At 37.1% G+C, this 24,535-nt stretch overlaps 1 protein-coding gene across 1 annotated transcript; it reads right to left on the bottom strand.

The window, feature by feature from the left end:
* Positions 1–956: 956 nt before the first annotated feature.
* On the bottom strand, positions 957–22,723 carry LOC131691185 (cationic amino acid transporter 2-like). The gene is made up of 4 exons (XM_058977399.1): positions 22,509–22,723; positions 2,821–3,181; positions 1,729–2,754; positions 957–1,665 (listed from the first exon to the last, which is right to left on the bottom strand). The coding sequence occupies exons 2-4, from the start codon at positions 3,173–3,175 to the stop codon at positions 1,271–1,273; spliced, it is 1,776 nt and encodes a 591-aa protein (XP_058833382.1). The 5' UTR covers positions 3,176–3,181; positions 22,509–22,723; the 3' UTR covers positions 957–1,270.
* Positions 22,724–24,535: the final 1,812 nt, after the last annotated feature.

The following is a 24,535-nucleotide window of genomic DNA, read 5'->3' as shown; positions in this document are numbered from 1 at the left end:
AATTTAAGTATTTAAAATGTAAAAAACAAAAGAATTTGGTACCGCCTAGCTAACGCATTTGTGCCTATAAAATAAACGAACTGAATAAAAAAAATTCAATAAGTTCAAACTTTTCCTTCACTTTTATTCGATATTTAATAAGAATAAATTATTATATTTTACTCCACGCTCAACTTCTAACTCTGATTTGGTTATTTTATTCTTGCTTATTCACACGTAGTTTTCATCTTTTTGGGTGTTATCACTTGAATATGATTCGGCGGTCAAGAAGATAATTTTATTTTAATAAAAAGTTGGTGTTAGCCGATAGTCCAAAACAACTAGGTTCATACTTAATTATGAAAGTAACTTGACCTTTTTTATCAAAATAGATATGGTCATTATCTCATATGTTTTTGTTCGAAACCAAGAGGTGCGAAATAGTTTTTTATTTCGATTATAGAGGTTTTAACCTTAAGGTCATTCGCCTCTTCGGGTTAGAAAAAAGAAAAGTTTCTAACCCTATGTGCGGGGTCGGGAATCGAACCCAGGTGCGCTGCGTACAAGGCAATCGAAATACCAACTACGCTACGCCTACCCCCAGGTGCGAAATAGGATAATAATAGAATCTACTGATATTATAGGCCCATTATTGCACTTATTGTTTTTTTTTGTCAAGCGATGTCATCGATAATATTTACTCATCTAATGATTTGCATTCACTAATCAAACCAATTAATCAATCATCATGTCATCAACGTATAAGAAAACAATGGATAGATCAATGTGTTCATAATGCTCCAGGAAGCACGGACAATCCTGTTAATTGATCTGGGGTCAATCTATAATGTTTTTGCATTCGATGCGAATTTCATGATCGTTTAAAATGTATTACTCTCTTGCTTGTATAAAGCTTCCACGTGCTATGCGGTGATATTCAAACATATTTATACAACAATAATACTCTTATTTCCTGTTACTATCATTTGTGTGTCTTTATTGTCATATTTTTGTTATTTTGCGTGCAAAATGTTTCATCACTCAGCCGCTTTACAGGGAAGTACTATCAGCACCATTAGCAAGGACGATTTATATCACTATACTGCATGTGGTTCATTCTGTACCATTATCACATCTAATAAATATTTGAAAGTGTATTGAACTTTACATTTTCGCTAAAAAATATAGTAACAAAAAGTTGCACTTTCAATGCTAGCCCTAAAACTATCCAAAGCCCGGAATGAAAATTGACTAGAGTGCATATCGTACACATACACAAACACACCAATAACTACACTTTTTCGATACCGACCACGGCGAAGGGATTTTCCAGTTGGCTTTCGGAAAGTGTCTGTCCTCGCGTGCCGAGTACGGAGTGCCGAATTCCGTAGCTAAAGTAAATGACAAATCCTACCAATAGCCACAAAGAGAAGCTGATCCAGGTGGCTGCATCCAGTTGAAACATCAAGTAGATGTTGACGAACATACTTAACATTGGCACGAAGGGAACAAACGGCACCTTGAAGGTTAACTTGGCTTCCTCTGTCGGTTGACAGGCGATCACGAGATAGAGGATCAGCATTGACATGACAAGTATCGTTAGAATCACTAAAACAAGGGGATACTGTGAGGAAAGGTAGTTTTGGGCATGGACCAACAGACCACAGACTCCGCAAATGGCGACAGCTGAAAATATAGAACGAAATTGTAGATTTTCCTTGAAATTCAAGAAAAGAATTATATGTTTACCGTATAGAAGAAGGCTTATCTTTACTATTGTCGATGATAGTGAGTTGGGAGTTTTGGCAATATTCAGATTAAACAGCTGCTTCACGATGAGTTTCTTGTCTTGTTCCAACATTGCAGGCTGGAAGCTGGTGTTTTTGTCATACCGCAAAACCGTGACACTTACGGCGACAATCGTGTAGGCCAGCAGAGTTCCGATAGACATCATATCGATCAATTGATGTAGATCGAACAGTAGTGCCATCGTTCCCGCAACCAGACCGGAAATGATCGTTGCAAACACGGGGGTCTTCGTGTTCGGGTTAACCTTGCGTAATCTTTTGAAAAGTATCCCATCAGATGACATGGCGTACAGAACACGAGGTAGTGGAAACATAGCTCCTAGTGAGTTGGTACACAGCGAAAAGATGGCTCCTATCGATACGATCCACTTTATCTCCTGCCATCCGAGCCAATCGAAGAGATTCGGGAAGGGTGCCACCGGATCTTGCAGATAGTATGGCAACGCCATAGTAAGTACTGTAGCTACTCCAAAGTATGACAAGAAGATAATGAATAATGAGAACACAATTGCAAGAGGGATGTTCTTCGAAGGATCCCGAGCCTCTTCACCGGTAGTAGCAATACAGTCGAAACCAACGTACCCGTAAAAGCATTTGGCAGCACCTGCCATTACTCCAGCTATCCCGTAGGGTAAAAATCCTCCCGTTCCTGCGTTTATTTCTGGAGGTATATCCTCTCGTTTGATGTTCCAGTTCGCCACATCCGCTTTAGTTCCTACCGAGATCAACACAACTACGATCACTATCAAGTTAACTGCCGTAAAAATATTATTCAACACGGTCGATTCCTTAACTCCGTACGCTAGTAACGCAGTTATGGTCAGCACAACCAAGAATGAAAATATATCCGGATAACTTCCTAGGAAGCTCACACGAATCTCCATCACACTTCGCAACGTATTCGCCATTCGATAATCGATTAACGCATCTATGTAACCACTGAGTCCACGGGCTACGCTTGCGGTTCCTGAAATTAAAAACATGTTATGAGAATTCAATATTTCGATGCAATTGTATAGTTTGAAAAACCTACCAATAATATACTCCAGCATCAGATTCCAGCCAATGGTGAAAGCGGCAAACTCTCCGATCGTAATGTAGGTGTAGATGTACGCTGATCCGGCTTTCGGAACGCGAGAAGCAAACTCCGCATAGCACAGTCCAGCGATTGCAGCTGCCAGTGCTGCTATGACAAACGACACCACAACTCCAGGACCGGCTTGCTCGTAGGCTACCGAACCGGCCAGAACGTATGCTCCCAGGCCAAGGGTACTACCGACACCGAGACCGGTTAGATCCAGTAGCGTTAGAACACGAGCCAACTTCGAGTGGCTGCCGTCGTCGTTGTTCGGTTTTTTGCGACTCAAAGTTTTGAAGAATTTGTCCATCGTTGTCTAAAAGTAAGAAATATGTTAGTCGAAACAAATCAACATATTTTACGGAGCAATATGCAATAGTCAACCGTATGGTATCAGGAATCAGGCAGCAGTAGCGATTGGCTGTGTTGATCGGAGATTTGTTCCTTGCCATAATTTGTTTTTTCATCATTTCCTGATGGGAAGGATTGGGGAAGTGGTAAGGTTAGGGATAAGGAAAATAACGACACAGAGAACATGGACAATATGGAAGTATTCTTGATTCCCAAGGGAATGAAGACACTTCTCGATAAGCGGATATATCAACACCCCGAGAGGATATTGACGAAACAGCACAACACCCCCGAAGAGATATTGTTGTTCAAATGCGGCTTAAACCAATTTAGGTTTATAAACTTCCGCCGTGACATTTTCGAAGCCATAGTTCAGTTTTTAATCCTTTTTCGCCAGCAATTCCAGAGAACGGTCGTCGATACTGCCAAAATACTTTTGTGCTTTCTCTGTAATCGACTTGGTTCTCAGAACATCCCAACAAATTGCTCGTGAATTGCTTGGGATTCCACGGAATGTAAAGGAGTATCCTATTCTAATGTGGTTCGACAATAAAACGAAAGTCCCCTCAGGACTCCCCTGCCCTCACACTTATTTCCTTCAACTTCTGTTTCAGCCAGGTACAGCTTTGTTCGATATCCGTAGAGGACCAAACAATACTATATTTTAAGAAAACTTGAAACTGGAGATGAAAGAATTAGGAAGGATTAAAAAGAGACACTCGTGAAAAGGTCAGATAATTTCTCAGTAAAATCGAATAGTGACCTTTCTCCAACCTTGCTTGCACTCGATAAGTATGGAGACTCGAAGCCTTTATGCAATGAGCCGAAGCATTGCTGAAGAGAGCCACTCTGCGATTGCGTTTCTTTTCTTTGATCTTGATAAAAAATTGTGTTTCCGTTCTTAAGAAACTAGAACAAGCATGCTTCTCGTAGCTACCAGTATTCACATGTTATGTTGTGGGAAGTGACTCAATTTTCAATTCACCGAAAATCCGAAAAGGACCTACACCAGAGTGACAGGAAAAAAATGACCACTATCGGCCCATGCCTGAGTCGATTCCTAGTCCCATCAGGAGTACTTGCCCCAAATTTGAAGCAAATCGGACAAGTCTAGCCACCGGACCTACGTGCCTGAAGTTTGTATTGGATTTTTTTACAATTTACATGGAGAAAACAGTTAAAAATGTAATAACTTCTTTTACCAAAGTCGGATTCACTAGCAGTCTTCGACAAAGTTGTAGACAATTATATTATCTTTCTTATTTTCACTTACAGCGATAATACGATGCATACAGTGTCACCTAGCGGCGAAAATGCGAGTCAGTGGGTTTTCTCCATGTAAATTATCGAAAAATCCCACACAAACTACAGGCACGTTGGTCCGGTAGCTAGACTTGTCCGATTTACTTCAAATTTGGAGCAACTACTCCTGGTGAGACTATGAATCGACTCAGGGGTGGGCCGATTGAGGTTTCAAAAATTCATCATTTTTCTGGGCACTCTAACCTGCATGCATCAACGGTAAAAAAGAGTGGGTTCTTATAGTCTAGCAAAGTTCACACAATTAATCCAATTTTTTACTACCACCTATTCAAAATTGAATTATTACACAGTAGAACCGTAAGAGGTTGCTACACGTAGACGTTTAAATTATCAAAGACGATAACGACGGTTTGAGCTCGTTGGGTACGAGCCAGTTTGCATGATAATCATGCATAATGTCGTCAGAGCAGAGAGTTACATCTAACACCTCTTCTCTGCCAGATCGTGCAAATGTTGGGTGATTTCCTACAAGTATATTCTAATTTGTGCTGCTTAACTAGTCCGCCGATTCGGTGTTTCTAAATTTGATATCTGAGCTGCTCCAAATTATGTGGTTGGTATTTGTATCACTGCCGATTATAAGTGGAAACCCATTTCTGCCCCAACCCTTATAAAATCATCAGAAGGTGAAGATTTATGATGCGCAAATATGTCGAACAATAGGCGTGTTTTCTGGGTATGTTATCAACAGTCATATTGACTGTGACAGCACAAATATCACGAGTTATGTGTCCGGATAGAAGATATGCGTCAATAGCACATTTACAAGTTTCCACGAGGATTTGTCATGCCTTTTTTGTTGTAAGCTACGAAGACGGGATTAAGTAGCTTTCCAACATAGAAGTTTCTTTTATGGCAATATAGTTCTTGAAACAAAGCTATGGAAGTTTTTCCCTCCTGCATAAGACGGGATAGATTCATAGTTGCTGTACGCTTATGCTGAAGATTAATTTATGCTACTATAACCATGGTCGATCAAAGAATTGCACACGATATGGGATCTGGACCCTAGTGGAACAATTCTTGGCTGAGATACTTCAACCAGCTGGATGCACACGGCCTCTAGGCTGGTTTTGTCAGGAAAAAGATAATATTGTTATCAACCTTAACAAAGTCACGGGTGCGTTTCGACTACGTCTCATCAGAAACCGACACAAACTTATTGTCGGAATAGATTGGCGCCGGCTTGACGCTAAATCCCTGAAACAGAAACACAGTTTATGTTTCAATCGAACGACTGGTCAAACTTGATGTCCCGTCCGAGTAGAAGATGTGTTTATCCCGATGAGACACAGCGAACCCGAAACTTGTCTTCGTTTAGCAGGGTAATGCGAAAGTACTATGCTATGTTCGTCTCTAAGGTGGAAAAATTGGGTAAACACCAATGTTCTCCCCAGGTGGAAAATTTTCGGTGAATCCACTCTTTGTACGTAAAGGGCCCAAATACTAACTTAATAAAGTCATGGGTTCGTTTCGACATCGTCTCATCAGAAACCGACACTAACTTTTTGTCGGAAAAGATTAGCGCCGGCTTGACGCTAAATCCCTAAAACGGAAACACACTGCAGCGGCGGGAATCGAAATCGACTTTGAACTTATATCTGGCTGGCGCTTTATTGGAACCAAAACAATGTGGAAACGCGACTGGAGTCAATATGACTCTCGACAACAGAAACGATGCCTACAAAAAAAAGAAGCTGAGATTTGCACAGACGAAAAATGAAGAATACAAATAACATCAACAAAAACAATAAGAACAATAAAAACACCGGCAACTTTGACAACATAAGCTACTATACCAACAACAAAAACAGTAACAGCTACATCAATAACAACAACAGCAATACATTAATAACAACAATAATCAGAATTTCAACGTTAACGACCAAATGCTTTCAAATAAAAATGTTACTTCAACATTTCTAAATTTTCATAAGGGAGACACACTTAACCCTTATAGAATTGAAAGGACACCTAAGTCGGCGAAAATAATAACACATTGCCAACCACATCTCTACATTCGAACATAGACAGCCAATTTGAACTGGACCCCATGCGCTCTCCCATCATACGCCTCAACGCCCTCCCATCGTCACAATCAACGAATGGTCGCTTCTAAAAGGCCAGACTTCGCGATCCAAAAATATTAAATATTGTGCGCCTATACCTGGCATATATGAAGGACCAACACTTGACTGAATAAAAATAATGAGTTTATGAAAACTCAATCGGTTTACCCCTAAGTCGATTCCTAGTACCACCATGAGTACTTGCTCTAAATTTGAAGCAAATCGGACAGGTCTACACACCAAAAAAATCTGAATTTTATCGTTGATGTAATTGTAAACATGACACAATTCAAAGAACCGTAATTTACGAAATGACGGAACATTACCGTGTTACATTCAATTTTACATGAAACATATACTTTATATGCGCAATGACATAAAATTACACTTCCAACCATTCAGAACAAACGCTGCATGTGGAGTAAAATTACATGATTTACGAAATTAAACGTCATGTAAAATTAAAATCAAACGTAAAACTAAGTCATTTTTGATGCTCGTATATGTCAGGGTCAGGAGACGTAAATTTACACTATTTTTTCTAGGTGTGTAGGTACCGGACCAACGTGCCTGAGGTTTGTATGGGATTTTTCGACAATTTACATGGAGAAAAGCAGCCCGGGGACAACTTGACAGCTCCCATATATTGAACTCATAAGCAAATTTTGTAATGATTTGGTGATGTTATGGCGGCTCGAATGAAGCAAAATTTGAAAAAGGCGAAACCCATTTATTATTTTCCATATCTGTACAAAATAAACAATTTAAGCATTTCTATCATCAAATTAGTTCTCATTTCACCATACTTAAACTGAAACATAGATTCCATTTTGAATTTAAACAATCCAAAATAAAATAAATCGATTTTCGGAAATACAAGAAGATGACTTTCAAAATCAAGCCCCTTTCACTTAGATTGGAATTTCCGAAAATCTTCCAGATCGAATCAACATCTCACAGGCATTAAATTCTCCGGTAGACGTCGTTCCGTTAGGTTTATATCAGACTAGAGCCGAGTAAAATGCCAAAATAATTCTGAAGGGATCCATATCAAAACCATCGCAATATCTGCCGAACAGAATAATTGCAAAAGTCGAACAAAACTCTGGCAGGAGTCGAATGAAATTGTACATTCCTGGCAGCATTCTTGCTGAAACCGAGCTCTACTTGTTTGCTGCTAGAATTCTGATAAAATAACACAAATTCTATTCAAAACCAATTTTGCAAAATGTGTAGAAAATCATAGATATATTATTAATTTTCCCAATCAAAATACTAGAATTCTTGACGTTCTTGATGAACTTGAAACAAGATGTCGTAGGTTCACGAACTGTTAAGCTTGGTGATTTATTTTCATTGGCAAAAATGTTTTTCATTTATATTTCCCGATAAAAAAAGAAAACCAAAACATTTTTAGGAAGGATTCTAGTCGATTGCTAAAAACAACGACTCCCAGCTAATCACGTAGCCAGAGGGGGGGCTAGGGGGCTAAAGCCCCCCCCGAAATTTTTCAAAAATAATTTTAAAAAACCGGTGACTTTTAACAAAACTTGTTGCTTATTTGGTTTGAACAAATTATTGAGAAAAAGTTAAAGAAGGCTATTTCTAACCACCGAAGGCAATGGTCACGAAATTGCTTTATGCTTTTGCTCGAGCCAGTGTGAAGCGAACAACAAAAAAGTAACTTTTATATTGTGTGCCTTGTCTGAAAAATACAAGAGACTGTTACTTTAATTGTAGCTGTAATAATCTGTCGAGATTAGTGATTAGCAGAAGCAAGAATTGGTGCTCCAGCCAAATGCGGTGATTATAAAATTATTGATCATTCGCATCCTGAAGGTGTAAATAGAGATTAGACTTTCGGAAACCGGCTCTATCCAGTTCTACCATGGCAGGCATTTAGCGCTCAACAAATCAGTGCAGACGAAACCATTCATTTCGCACAACTTAAAGCACAAGGTTGTGTGTGACAATGCTATAATTAAGATGCTTCTGTATATGGACTATGAGAAAATGAATGTTCCGCTACAAGATCGGATACCGCTTACTCGCAGATTAATGTCACATTTGGGAGAAATGGAATCTATTTGGAAGGGCAATTATTGAGGGCGAAAAGCAAGGAAGATATTCGCGAACATAAAGGCAGCAACTACGTTGATGACACGGAAATGTACAATAGCGAGATAGAAATGAACTACTCCCCCCCAAGACATAGTTGGTGAGGAAAAAAATATTTCCTCGCCTCGTAAACAGGTTTCCACGTGCAATGGCTAAGCGCTTGCGCGAGATCTGTAGGACAACCACATAAACTCGTTATATTATTTTTATTGTTTACATAAGTCGTAGAGAAACTGCAAGAGCCTTATTCATCTCTGATCTTCTGTCAGGACGCATCGATTCTCCAGATTTACTAGAGCGAGTTAACATCCAAGCAAGGTCCAGAACGTTACGCGGAAACGTTCTTCTGAGAGTGCCGTTTCGACGAACTATTCAAACAGCTAATGCCGCTATCACGGAACTACAACGCCTCTTCAATCGTGTGTCGCACTTGTTCGACTTTCATTTGTCTCGAATATCATTGAGAAATCGATTCCTGCAGTTTTTTAGATGTAATTAGTTTAAGTTTCCATCATTGGGGCCGAGTACGGCCTGTTGATGTGCGTGATAAATAAATAAATAAATAAAAAAAGGAAATATATAAAAGACCCACGACCCAGTTTGTTATTTTTAAATGATAAGTTTTTGAATTGCACACAATTTTGAATTTCTGTATTAGGTCAGTGCACACTGTACACTCTGTTCTCTGTACACTACTCTGCGCTACACAAAAAGTATTTCAATTTATCTGAGAACGATTGAGCCGAGAATAGAATTTTCATTTCGCGTCATTTTAACGCAATACCATTTTTATTAACGCTTCATTTCATTGTTACGAGTAATTCGTTCCGTACTAATACACTGTTAATCCGTAAATCCGTGATATCTTCGACAAACGTGCAAAAAAAATTCTTTTAAAAGTGGACCGGGCAAAAAGTGGTAAAATAATAGGCAATCACGAAGAGGGACTAAAATGTTGGGACTGATTGAATCTATAAGTCAATAAGTTGGGATAACAGCTTCGATTTCATGTCTTAAGTATGTGACAGTCTTTCGTTCCGTTTTTGCTCGTCATGGAATAAAATGAGAGAGATAATCTTAAATAAGAGAGCAAAGAGAGGAAAAAATCAACCAATCTAAATCGACTCAAGATCACTCTTCTATCTTTACTATACACTCAACACGAGTTCTTTCCGAATTGCGCTCTGATCTTCTCATTTCGTCTTCGTTGCGTTAGGTGCAACAACTTTAATTGAAACTTTTTCCCAAATAGTGATAAAACAAACATGTAATCAGACAAACATTACAACTTTCTTCAAGAAATCATACATCTCTTCCAATCTTGATGATGATTGAAAAAAATCAAGAGCTAATTATTTTTATTCACAAACAAACCTATTACTAAACAGATTAGTGTTCATATTTGTTTAATGAATTGGCAAAGAGTTTTGCAAAAGTTTTACAGGAAACGAATAATTTGCTGTAATTTAAAACAGACAACTCTAAAAGAAAGCCTCGGCAAATTAGGTGCAAGTGCGATGTGTTCTCTTCCATGTGTCGGAAGCAAGTGATGCTGAAATTATTATCTATGTTTATAGTCTCTAGTTATTTTGGTGGTGTAATCAATGTTATATTTACCAAATTTTATGTAAATTAGAAGCATTGAGTAATCAGTGCTAAGTAATTTTCTTTCGATTTGTGAATAGATTCTGAGCAGTTTCGCTCAGTAGATTAAATTCTGGGTAGTTTCCATTAGTAGATTAAATCATTGAAATATATATTTGACATTGTCCAAAACCCCACGAATTCCGAAATAAAACCTTCAAATAAATAAATAAAACCAAAATGTTCAAATATAATATTTACTTAATCTAGGTAATCTTCTCAAGTTACAACGGTTTTGCAAGATTGTCAAAAGTCAATAGAGCTAAGGCATTCTTGCTTTGTAGTGAAATCAGTAGTTTTTGCACTCACTTTACATTTTGACTTTTACTATAGTTTTAGGGATCTAGGAAAATCAGTCTACGATATTTTTAATTCATAAGTACAATGATATAAAAAGTACCTAAAAAGAATCAACTTAAATAGATAAAAAGATAGTTATTCTGAGTTGCCTGATAATGTTGTCGAAGATAGTCTTTAACCCATTACCTATGAGAGTCAAATGAAAAAACATGTGTTTTTTTCAGGATTGTTTTGATTACGACATGATCAGTATCATTTAAATTGAAAATTTCATAAAGTCGAGTTAACGCAAACTTCGGATGAAGTCAAAGAGCTAGTAATAGTAGAAAGAAACCTGATCATGAAAATAGGAGTTGAACCTATTTTCTGCATCTACAAATCGCCTGCCTTATCAGAAGATTTGAAGCAAATTTCGACATTCACTTTGTTCGGACATTCTTTGCAACGGTAAACTTTGATTTCACACTGATATATTCCTATTCATGGGGACAACCTTGACGTTGGTTTCGTTCTTCTGATTAGCAAATGCGTGTAAAGTTTCATGAGACGGGTTTTTGGATATTTTTCTACTCATTCCAATTTAGCGTCTTCTACAAATTGTAAAGGTGTATCGAATGTGTAGCATTTTCAAGCAGCGTAGCATGCAGCGTAGCATTTTCAAGCAGCCCTTAATACTTTGAGCTCTTGACTATTCATTTTTGTAACTAGAGAAATTTCTAACTTGTAAATCAAAAATAATCAAATTTAATTCGTCGATGCACTATAGCCTTTCTTGTAACAGGCAACATATTATTAGAGTTTTTAGTGTCTATTGTCTTATTTTTGGAATTGTTTTCACTAAGAACTTTTCATAATTACGTTCAGTTTCCAGTGATTGTTTCAAGTCATCAGAATTAATACATTTATGCAATAATTTTTAAGCCCCTCCCGAAACAAAATCCTGGCTACGGGCCTGCAGCTAAATTATAATAAGATTTATGTAACTTTGCTGACGGTTTCAGTTAGGGATAAATTTATTCTCTAATAATAGTTTTCTTTATCCACATTTTGGAATACGCTTTTTCTAAATGTTGTTCTAGCCGCATTGAGGGCGTTTATAACACACGTAACGACACAGTCTTTTCTCTTTTTCGTTTCGTTGTTCGTGGTACTCGTACAGAGAAGGCGTACTAGCGCCACCATCAAATCGGTGGTACATATATGAAACAAGCACTATCTGTCGAGTAGGGCATTGCAAAAAAATTTTTTTTTTTAAATCTCAAAGGCACCCCCTCTCATATTGTGACAAATGTCAAAGTAAGCTCAGATGCCAAATTTCACATCATTTGGACAATTTTAGACCCCCGCCCACCTCGCTTGAAATTTTTTGAAATTGGTACTATGGGAAAATATGGAGGAAAAATACATTAAATGCTATAACTTTTGAAGTAGCAATCAGAAAATTAAAATTTATACCTCGATTGGAAGGAAATAATCTAAGTATTTGAATGGAGATATATTTGTTTCTAGAAAGATACGGGAAAGTTGGGTACTGGGTCATTTTGGCCCCAAAATCCCCTATTTTTAATGATTTTTCTGCTGCGTGATGCAAATCATACATATTTTGTAGTTTATCTAATGTAAAAAAAACCTCAGAAATCGAACGGAACCCTTTTGATCTTAGTCCGAATACGAGAAGTTGGGGTTAAATGGCCTTTTGACATTCATATTAAACTTCATCATTTTCTCGTGAATATATCTCTATTATTCTTCACTCAATTTTCATAAACTATACCTTGTTGAACGTGGAAAATCCTTAGGACTATAACAAAAATAGATTCGTTACCGGTAAAATTCAGGAACATCAAATTATCTGACATATAGTGTCGATTTCACATTTTTATCATAAAATAGCACATATTAACTCCATTTAACAACAAAATTCTTATTTAATTTACTACTTTTAGTGTAAAATATGCTTAGGGATTACATGAGAAAAGTTTCATTCCTGGAAAAATAGGGGAAGTTGAGGTATTAGGACAAATAATGAAAAAAATGAGATTTGTAGAGTAAATATCAAAAAGTTTGATGTTTCTGAATCTTGCCTTTAACGTTTTTATTTTTGTTTTATTCCTCAAAATTTTACACGTTCAATAAGTTACATTTTATGAAAATTGAGTGAAGAATAATAGAGATATATGCATGAGAAAATGATAAAATTTAATGTAACTGACAAAAAGCCCTATAACCCCAACTTCTTGTATTCGGACTAAGATCAAAAGGGTTCCGTTCGATTTCTGAGATTTTTTTACATTAGATAAACTACATAATATGTATGATTTGCATCACGCTGCAGAAAAATCATTAAAAATAGGGGATTTTGGGGTCAACATGACCCAGTACCCCACTTTCCCGTATTTTTCAATAAACAAATATGTCTTCATTCAAATACTTAGATTATTTTCTTTCAAAAGAGGTATAAATTGTAATTTTCTGATTGCTACTTCAAAAGTTATAGCATTTAATGTATTTTTCCTCCATATTTTCCCATAGTACCAATTTCAAAAAATTTCAAGCGAAGTGGGCGGGGGTCTAAAATTGTCCAAATGATGTGAAATTTGGCATCTGAGCTTACTTTGACATTTGTCACAATATGAGACGGGGGGGGGCCTTTGAGAATTCAAAAAAAAAATTTTTTTTGCAATGCCCTACTGTCAAGTTATCCCTAGGTTGGAGAAAACACACATCTTTGACTCCATTATGGAAAAATGAAGCATTTCACAAAACAATCTAATATTTAATTTTCATTCATCAAAACTCTTCCCCGAACGATTTGGAGTATTAGGAAGTGCCGGAATACCATAATACCGACTTTGAACAAGTCAAACGTAGACTATGTAGAATAAATTGGCAAAATGTATTGTAATGATTTAGTCTCTGAAACAGTACCAGTAAAAGAAGACGAAAACGTTATGACAGTCAATAGCCTGTTTGGTTCAATCAAAACCTGAAAAACTTAAAAAATAGAAAAAAAGCACATAAAATGTACAAGAAAGAACACAGCATTTCCAATCGGCAAAACTATTTGGACATTTGCACACAACTTGACATAGTCATTAACACTGCACACGAAGAATACAATCGTAAAATTAAACACGATTTCAAGATTTGTCCAAAGAATTTCTTCAATTACGTGAAGACGAAATTGAAGCGTAACAACTTTTCATCCCAAATGCATTTTGACGGATATGTAGGAAATAACAGCACCCAAAACAATTGCAATTTATTTGGAAAATTCTTTCAAGAAGTCTATACTTCATATTCCAAAACAGACCACGACTACTTTTCAGTCATACCTAAATTTTCAAATGTCATTTCCGTCCACGAACTATTGGAACACGAAATTAACATTGCACTAAAAACTTAGACGCATCAAAAAGACCAGGACCTGACGGAATAGCACCAGTATTTTTAAAAAATCTAGCAGAACAATTCACTCTACCATTAAATACTATGTATTTTCAACATGTCGCTGAAAAGTGGCGTAACGAATCAGCGAACAGACATCAGTAGACAATCATGAAGAGCGACTAAGGGAGTGGGCGTAGCGTATTGGTAAATCGATTGCCTTGTACGCAGCGCACCTGGGTTCGAGCCCGACCGCGCACATAGGGTTAGAAATTTTTCCTAAGAGATTTTTCTAACCCGAAGAGGCGATGGACCTTAAGGTTAAAACCTCTATAATTGAAATAAAAAAGAGCGACTAAAATGTTGTAACTAGTTGAGTCTACAAGTCAATAAGTTTGGATTAGTGTTTCGATTTCATGTGTCCAGTGTATGGCAATCTTTCGTTTTATTTTTGTTCGTTATGCATTAAAACGAAAGAAATGATCGAAAATCACGGAGATAAGAGAGAAAAGTAGTCAATCAATTGAAATCGACTCAAGAGCACCGCTTCTATCTTTTCTATAAACTCAATTCGAGTGCTTTCGGCATTACGCTCTGATCCTCTCATTTTCGAAGGATCCTTTCGTCTTCGTTATCCGTAGGACTTTGATGCCTTAAGTGCGACGGCTTTAATTGAAAAAGTTTCTCAAATTGTGATAAAATGAACCTGCAATCCAACCTACACTACAGCTTCGTTCAAGTAGTTGAACATCTTGCAATCTTTGTGGTAACTGTGGAAAAAAATTAGAGCGAATTACTTTTATTCAAAAAACCTGTTTTAATCCACCTAGTTGTGCTGTTGTTCCTCATTTATCCAAACTACGATTCCATGGCTGATTATGTTCAATATAATGGTGGAAATGTATATTACATATTACTATGTGTTGACATTGAAACATTTGAAACTAGCGGCGGATCCAGGAGCCTCCTCCGGGATGTTCGTATAGTATTTGCTAAGCTTAGTTAGCATTAGCTCAATGTTGTCTTTCGGTTAACTATTTTTATTATGTGGGGGGGGGGGGGGGGTGTGTAAAGGGGATAAATAACCCACAACGGAACCATTGGGATGAGAGAGGGGTGGGTCTGAAAAGGATGCATGAGGTGGTCGTTTGAGAAGGATCCATTGAGGAGCTTTGAGCGAAGGTGGCTTGATGGGGCGATTTGAGGGGGTTTTTTCCTTTGAGCATTTTTCAGTTTCTGTTTATATGGAATCAAGAACCGTCGTAGGTGGCCAATGTGGTCAAATCGATTTTGGTTAGTCATTATCGATCTAGGCTGGCAAATCCAAGTAATTTTGCGCCCTTTTTAATAAGTTTTACATCATTTTGATATCATAGTGTCTAGGGACGGGCATAGCGTAGCTGGTAAATCGAGTGTCTTGTACGCACATAGGGTTAGAAATTTTTCTAACCCGAAAAGAGGCGAACGACCATAAAGCTAAAACCTCAATAATCGAAATAAAAAAAATCATAGTGGTACCAGTTTATATGGGAATTTGCTGTGTGGTCGCGCTCTTCAATCCGTAGCTTCGGGACCGGAAGTCCAGTCAATAAAAAAAATCAATAGGAGCCGATGGGTAGGTCATTTGAGACTAAGTTTGTGCAAATTGGTGCAGCCATCTCTGAGAAATAGAAGTGACATTTTTTTCCACATACACACATATATACACACACAGACATTTCCGATCTCGTCGAACTAAGTCGAATGGTACATGACACACGGCCCTCCGGGCCGGAATTACTTTGACAATTTTCAGAATGATTGCATAACCTTTCTATATGAGAAAGGTAAAAAAACCCAATTACGGAACAGATTAGTGTCAATATATTTGAATAACGAAGTGGCGATTTGACTTAGTAAGTGTCATAGAAAGTCTTCCGCAAAGGGAAAGTAATTGCGATGTATTTCCTTCCATGTCTCGGAAGCAAGAGATGCTGAAATTATTGGGCTTATTTATATTTGTAGTTTCTAGTTATTGTGGTGGTGTTATCAATGCTACTGTTAACAAATTTTACGTAAATTAGATGATATTAGTAATCAGTGTTAAGTGATTTTCTTTCAATTGTTGGCCAATTTTTGGGCAATTTTCTTTAATATATTAAATTCTGGTCAATTTCCTTTAGTTGATTAAATCTTTGAAATATACATTTTTATCGTATTGATCACCAAGAATCCTTCCTGGGTGGAGCGCTGATCTGCTAGGTCAATGCCAGTCTTAAAAATAGTTTCATTTAATTAGAATATATCAAAAATAAATGTTGCGTCTATCTTCTGATCTCGCGTTTTTTCCTATATCAGTGCACAGCCAATATTGTATCGCTGTCCCCGGCTGCGAAATGAAATGAGTTTGCCAAATGAAACAAAAGTGCCCGGGATAACACGATTTCGATCGACTTTAATAACACTCGTGTTACACCCACAGTTGCGGAAGTAGAACAATTAGTTAAAGTGAAAATGGAGCTTAATCTCGCTAAAGTTACGTACATTCAGCTGCATCACGTTCAAAACTGTGTTAGATCACGTTTAGAAGTTTAGCACAGGCAGAGAACTTCATTGCAAAGAACAACATGCAACACGAGGTCGGATTTGATAACACCAGAATCAAGATCCCCGTGCATATGGAAAACGACATGGTGGACGTCGTTCCCAACGGCATTCGTATTGTGAGGGTGCGAGTGACTAAACCAATACCTTCCTACATGACTATCGAATGCAAATCACCGAAGGAAGGCGTGACCTATAAGCAAACAACGCTAATCACATATCCCGGGCAGACCCCAACATGCCAATTCTGTAACCATACAGCCCACTACGAAAAAACATGCGCCGAAGCAACTAGTCAAAACTCATCTACTACAGCCAACTCTAATAAGCAGCCACCGACACTAACAGATAAACCAAAAGCAACGATCCAATTAACCAATAATGCAGGTACAACGACCACGACAACCGTTCCTAAACCAACAACCAGCATCGCATCTAAAGAAGCAAATACCGATAAAGAAACAAATAAGAACCTCTGATCATGAACAGCAAGGAAGCAGTACCGATGAAGACATGGACGGGAGCGATACCGCGAGAGAAGGAAAACTGAATGACCCCCAAGCGGCTTCACCGCCAAGGAAAAGGATCTCAACACGCAGCAGCAAACTGCGTCAACAAGATCTGACAGATAGACATTCTTAGTTCTTTTTTACTTGTACTTATTGTAGAAACCTAAAAGATCCACGGCTCAGTTGTGCTAACGCATTGAGCCGTGTTAAATAAACCTTACTAAAAATAAATAAATAAATGTTGATGCCATAGAACTGGTAATACAGGTATACCTCGATTTAACATACATTTTCCGATTCAATCATGTACGTTAAATCGAATTTTATGTTAAATCGAAACACAAAAGAAATATTTGTTTTCGAATAGAATTATTTGTTTTGTTCATCATACGAAATGTTTACGATGATATTACTGATTGTATCCACCTAACAGTGATATAGAAGCCACATTCACAATTAAACAATTAGATTGCTCTTCTGAACATAAACCACATATTTATTTTAACCTTGCCAAGTATTCGCCAATTCTAACAGATATTCATATCATAAAGTCGCAAAATTTTCTCAGAATTCAGGATAACTTATAAGAATAGTGTTATTAGCAGTACAGCATTAGTTAATTTTTTTTCCCTAGATTCTTTCTAACATCAACAAAGTGATTAACCATTGTGTGCATGAAGATGCCTAAATTTAGTAAGTAAGAAAATATGTGTTTCTATTTTGTCTCATCTTTATCTTGGTAGACAAACCTGTGCGTCCGATAATCGCAGAATTCAAAAAGAGTACACTACTTGAGTTCACGAGCAAACGGATAGTCACGAAGTTTTGTAAGCACAGGAGTTCTACTTGCTGAAAAAACAACCAAAACAAGCCATAGTAGCGCTGTAGTTCTCCTTTAAGAAAAAGTTTGATTAAATCATTTTCTACACGACAGATACATTTTAATTACAATACAAAAAATATTTAAAAAATTTTGTTTGATCCTTATGTATATGGAGGTGAAATTCGCTAGAATGTTGATGTCACTATCATCGATCTCCAAAGTAGCCGCGTAGCATGTAATGGCTAAAGCCAAGAATTGATCCACTTGTTTCCTGCTCCCACGTTGTAAAAGACGACAAAGACGGAAATCTTCTTTTCATTTTATTAGATCTATTTCTATTTGAACGTGAACCTTTATTATGGTACTCCTGGGAACCATGTATCCAGAGTCTTCGATCATCTTGAATCGTACGCAAATGCCAGTACAGTTTATTGGAATCCCAATCTTTACTAACGACCATTCTCTACCCGTTGCAGTTGTTGAGAGTGATATATACAGATATACAGAATACGCAGTAATATAAAAAGAATATAATCACAATCAGTGTCGGACTAACATTGCTTTTGTGTGCTTCCTCTGTTTACATTAAGGAATGACCAGCACCGGTATTGATAAATAAACACCGTGAGCTTACCAGGAGTCCTACATTGAATCTTCCTCATTATCGTCTTCTGCATTTTTTTGCAAGAGGAGTCGATCCATAACGAAGTTTTTTTTGAAAGATGTCCACATGCACTGAGAAATTCACCTGTTCAATACAGCCTGAGAAAAGATATTATCTTAAGCAGGAATCGAGCTTACGTCCTTTCAAGCTCTAGATGGGTGCGTTAACCACTCCACCATCGAGGAACTGTAATGACTTCATTACAAATTTCCAACAGTTTTCTAATAACCGCTACAGCCCCAATGCCTATTAGTGGGACTCACCGTCCGCCAATATCTTGTCACCGCCCTATACATTCCATCAACCATATCTTTCCAGTTATCTATCTTACATATAAAAACCCATAAAACTATTATCAGGAAATAACTTGAACCACAAATTCGTGTATTCATTTTGTTGTGCGGTATCAAAATAAAAATGTTTTTGTATCTCAGAACCTTAAACATAATCTAGCGAAAAAACGAAAATAAATTATATTTCTTTAAGCATTAGAAGCGGATCATAGTATAAAATTGAAATTGATTTTTAACATTTCGTTTTAGTAACATTGATAATGATTTTTTTTTAAAAAAAGTTGCATATATGTTAAATCGAGGCAAAAATTACGTTAAATCGAAATATGTTAAATCGAGGGTATGTTAAATCGTGAGTATGTTAAATCGAGGTATACCTGTAGTTGGAGGCGCCAGATCAATAAAATAGAAGTTGAAGCGTTTCTGCGAATCTACAAATCGCTTGCTAAATCAGAAGATTTAGTGCAAATTTGGACATACTCTTCGGTCGAATAATTTATGAACATTTTTTTACTCATTTCGATTCAGCGTTTAACACCTTGCATTTTCCAGCACCGCCAAGGATTGTCATATTCGGTTAGTGCATCAACACTTTGAACTCTGGAATATCCATTGTTGTAACGAGAGTGAATTGTAACTTGTAAATAAATAATAAAAATCAAATTCAACATCAATAATTTGTCGGCGTACTATAGCCTTTCTTGTGTCAAAGAACATGTATTTACGATTTTTAGTTTCTATTGTCCTAGATTTGGGATTGTTTTCATTAAAAACTTTTCAAAACTTCATTCAGTTTTAGCGACTATCGCAAGTCATCAGAATGAAAAGATTTATACAATAATTTTCTAAAGCCCCTCCCGAACCAAAATTCTTCTGTGCTTAAGGTGTAAGGATCAACCTTGCCGAAGACTGCCAATTGATCCTATTTTGCAGTAAAAAGATATTCTCATATAAAGCTATGTGTTCCCTCTCTCTCGCACATGCTTAGAATAGGAAATTTCAAAAAAAAATCCGTTTGTCTTCAAAATTAAAAAACTTTGACGGGAAACCTCCAATCAATATACATTCTTCAACAAAGCTGTTCGTTATAAAATAAGCTACGCCACCGTAAGTTTTCAGGTATGCAGAATTACTGTGGAATTTTTTATTGGAATTCGATTTTTAGTTTCTGATTTTCCATATATTTCACCATAGAAACTTCTAAACTCTTGTGAGTGAACTAGAGCTATAGAAAAAATCTCATATTTGGCAGATGGTTTGTAGAGCCAATTGATTTAGGAGTGTTCCGAAAAAAGTTCAAAAAAGTTGCCGGTCTAATGCACATCTTTGGCATATTCGGCTTGTGGAGAATAGTCTTTGCGCTTATCATCACGTTATCACTATATCGACCACTTTGTCTCTGGGTATGCACCGGGTGAAGAATTCTTTTTAGGTCCACGGTAAACCATCCAATGTTCCAGTTCGCGATCTTCCCTATAGTGGACTTCTTAAAAACCATTATTGTCCAAATTTAGCTTTCTTCATATAAAAACTCATCCGCTGAAGGCCGCTCTGCGGCCTTTTTTGTACCAAATACTATCGATGCTGCAAGGATTCTTCAATTCGCCCAACTCTGTATGTTGCTGATTCGAATCAAAGCCCCACTACGAGATCGTCAGGAAATCTACAGCTACAATGCTGTCAATCTCATGCTGGGAGCGGCTTGGAGGTCTAGCCTCATTTTCCCCGCGAGTCGGAGGAGTCTACCCGTCGATCATAATGCTTTGATAGTCCACGGTTGTAATAAATATCGTTAATATTCCGTTTGCAAATAAAATTTCATATTTCCAGTCGTCATTGTCCGCCTTATTCCCTACCCAATTCCTGATTAGGCTGCTGCTACTCTGTTGTTATCTCTCTGCTTTACGAAAAGCCAAAATGATGGTGTTTTTTTTGGATTAAACTGCTTTATATTCTTAAACATGGTAAATTTTATTCATAATCTTGTCTCTAATGTCTCTAATTGACCACTCCTTAATCATATCCGATTGACATCAAATTTTCCATAGCGACTTTTTTCTGAACTGCACAAAAACCGTTTGTAAAATTTAATGGTCACTTTTTGCCATAAATTCCATTGACACGACATTTCACTGGTTTTTATATTTGTAGTTTTAGTTAATATTTACTCGAGAAGAACCGCGTACACCAGAAAATACGCTTCGCTAGATAGCGAATATACACGAAATTCTCGAGTATTTTTGAAGATGAAAATTTACCACTCATCGTATCGTATTCCACTTGCAGCCTTAATTTACTTACAATTTTATTGAAAAAACAACCGTTGAACACCATTAAACCAATACAGATATTATGTTATTCAATAATAAATTGAGTTATCATTATAGCCGCCAACCGTGCGTCTCCTTTAGTATAATTACTATGGTGCAGCTTAGCATGCGGCCTATCAATCTACATCAATATACAATACTGATTTGAAACGGTCTTTTTTAAATTTTTCTCTGATGTCGTTTTTGCTTGATGCGAAACTGAGTGAAGTCCTAACCCCAACTGCTGTCAAAATGTATGAACAGACAGTAGTTGGGATTAAAACCTGACTCAATTTCGGAGTCAAGCAAAACGACATAAATGTGCAAGTATTGCAAAACGTATAAATTGGACATACCCAAAACGCCAAAAGTGTCCCATTTATATAGAATGAAACCATACAGTCTCCCAAATGTGTCTCAGTAACGCCCCCCCCCCCCCCCAACAATCGTGGGAGAGTGCACGATCTGTCACTTAATATTAACTATTATTATTTAGCCGCAAACCGGGTCGTTCGCATTTTTGTCTCATCCAGTTCAACTGCATCGTCTGTGTACTTAGACCTACACTACGCGCTCGTTCAACTTGCTTTATATTGATTGTTTATATTTCAGATATTTATGCGCTCGAGATGTGTCTAAACCGGTTCAATTAGGACACATGTCAACAATTGTAATTCTCTTTGTTCACAATCGGTCACGTTGCCAATCACCCATAACGGTCTGTTCTGTCAGTATCGGCTTTAAATACAAGCAATTTACAATTTGATAGATTGTTAATTAATAATTAAACGACTCATTTTATTTGCTGATGTACTAAATTGTATATCAACAACTCGTTACAGTGCAAAATCCGAGCAACGGGTTTAATTCTAAACGACGCTTCTTGCAAACTACACGCCCCATTGATCACGTGTAGTGTAGTAAATTGACTTATTTTTAAATCCAAAAATGCATGTCTTCTGAGCGATCGTGCAGTATGATAATCACTCTCTTCCCGCTCTAGAATTAAAAAATGCATGATGGGTAACGTCACACTGTTAATTCACGCCCGGCATTAATCTTGTCTAGAGTGCATTTTTGGCACCAATAAGGACAGTTGTCGAGCAAATATTGAATGCAGATTGCGCACACGTCAATGTCCCTGATGATCATCCACGCGAAATATTTCTCCAATCAACAGCTGCTCATCGACTACGTATCTTTAGCCAGAATTTATGTAATCACTTTTTTTCACTACGATTTTCACCACTTCGTAATAAGCGTAACGCACCTTTCGCTAAATTGCCCTCGGACGCGTGTGAGGAGTTGTCGCATACGCACCACCGCAGTTACCGTAGCCGTTGATAACGCACGTGACGATTAGCTCTCGGAGTCGGCGAATTCAAAACTATGCGCGATATTGCAAATGCAACTACAGTGTGTACACTCTTTTTGCAACCGAAAGCGAGGTTCCCTTGGAGCATCCGCGTTGGCCAATTTTCAGAAGTAGACTGAGACTATTTTTATATCCGATTGTCGTTAAATAGTACAGGTTGATGACTCGAGAAAAGTTTTGAACCAAAATTGTATCGGTAACGATGCCGCCCTTGCGCTAGGGCTGAGTAGAAATGCTCACTTGCGCTTGCAAAGTGTATAATTCTGGGCGCATTCGATTTCTTGCTTGGAAGTGGTGAATATGAATTGAACTGGTGGCATCAGCAATTTGCGCGATTTAACAGATCAGCGTGGGCCCTCTTTAGATACGAATGGAAGATGTTCCCTAATTCATCTCGGCTAATCTGTACGGCTCATTCTCTGATGACCCAACTTCGAACAAGGAATACAACACCCATTAATTATAATCATATTGAATGGTTTTAAAGGAAATGTGTTCAGAGCAATACACCCTAATTTCCAAATCGCATTTAAAGATTGCTGCGTGAAGTTCGCCAAAACAAATATTTATTTAATCAATAAGATATAATCTCAGCTTTACGAAAGAATCTGAACATTAATTTCAGTCATATTTTCAATAAAGTCATGTTAAAGATGCGGTTTAAAGAATCGATTTCTTGTTTTTGCATATTCTGAAAGTAGGTACATACTTTCGAAAATATCTACGCGAAATTTCATCCAGATCGAAGCACTAGATTTCAAATTACAGCCGTTCGCAACGAGCTGGTTCCATCCACGAATGAAGTTAACACAAAACTTTGAACGCAATTCTCGGAATGAGGTTTTTTTAAAGGAACGATTTTCATATATTTTTTTAATTGATTACATTCTTGTACACTTAAAGTACACTAGAACACATTTTTTTTCAAAATATTTTTTAATTTTTTTATTTTAGTGGAGCGGTTCGTCTTGTTTGTCAACTTGTTTTTATTTTCTCCGATAGTATTACTAACAAATTGTCTTTCGCTTTTTCAATTAAAATTTCCATAAAACCGTTAAAAAGTTGCGAACTTAACTCACTTTTTCCCTTCAACTTTTAAAACAACCCCTTAAATTAGTCGGAGCATTCTGGTATCGTGACCACTAGAAACATCGTCATTGGAACATGCTGTGTGTACTTTTTAATAGTTTGATAGTGTTTCTTGTGAAGTATTAAAATTTTATTTCTGGTTATTCAAGAAATATTGAATATTGAGTTAATCGTGGTGCAAGTTAAGGGGATGATTAGTTTTACAAAATCAAGTTTTTTGTTTATTTTTTTCACGTATATGGCACCCCTATCCTATTTGTATTGAACTGACATAAGTCAACATCTCAGCGGGCACACAAATTATGGGTCCCACTGACAGTTCAAATTGTTCTGCTTGATTTGTTCGAAGCTCGATTTTCACTATTGAGACACGGCACGGAATGCCACAATCTTTAGATGTTTGTTAAAAAGTTAAAATATTTCATTGCTAATTGATTAGAACTATTGTTGTGGGCATTTTGGTGAATAACAAAAACTTTACACCATAATGCATCAACAAATTAAACGAACTCGAATATTACAAAATGGTGTCGAATGGAATCGATTCTGTGCATTGTGGATCGACCTTAACGCGACGTTTTAGATCTTGGCATTAAAATCATGGCGGCGTAGCAGATACCTGATAGGGAAAGTGATCGGTTGCCGGTACTGGAAACTTTTAACAGAAAGCAGACGTGGTCATTCTGACAAATATTGTTTGTGTGTTATATTAGCACGTTCTCTTTGTGCCGATTCCCGAAGCAAACAGGTTCGTATGTTCTGTTCTACAAACATACTATTTTTGGATCAAGTGAAAATCTACGCAAAAGTTTTTTTTTAGATCATTTGTTTAT

Source organism: Topomyia yanbarensis, chromosome 3, assembly GCF_030247195.1.
Source record: "Topomyia yanbarensis strain Yona2022 chromosome 3, ASM3024719v1, whole genome shotgun sequence".
Classification (NCBI taxonomy): domain Eukaryota; kingdom Metazoa; phylum Arthropoda; class Insecta; order Diptera; family Culicidae; genus Topomyia; species Topomyia yanbarensis.
This window is presented reverse-complemented; position numbering and strand designations above follow the sequence as displayed.

Excerpts from the sequence above, each read along its gene's own strand:
- LOC131691185 (XM_058977399.1), bottom strand. The coding sequence starts at position 3,175 with ATGGACAAATTCTTCAAAACTTTGAGTCGCAAAAAACCGAACAACGAC. Across the intron at positions 2,755-2,820 it reads GATGCTGGAGTATATTATTG|GAACCGCAAGCGTAGCCCGT; the intron begins GTAGGTTTTTCA and ends TTTTAATTTCAG. Across the intron at positions 1,666-1,728 it reads GATAAGCCTTCTTCTATACG|CTGTCGCCATTTGCGGAGTC; the intron begins GTAAACATATAA and ends CTATATTTTCAG.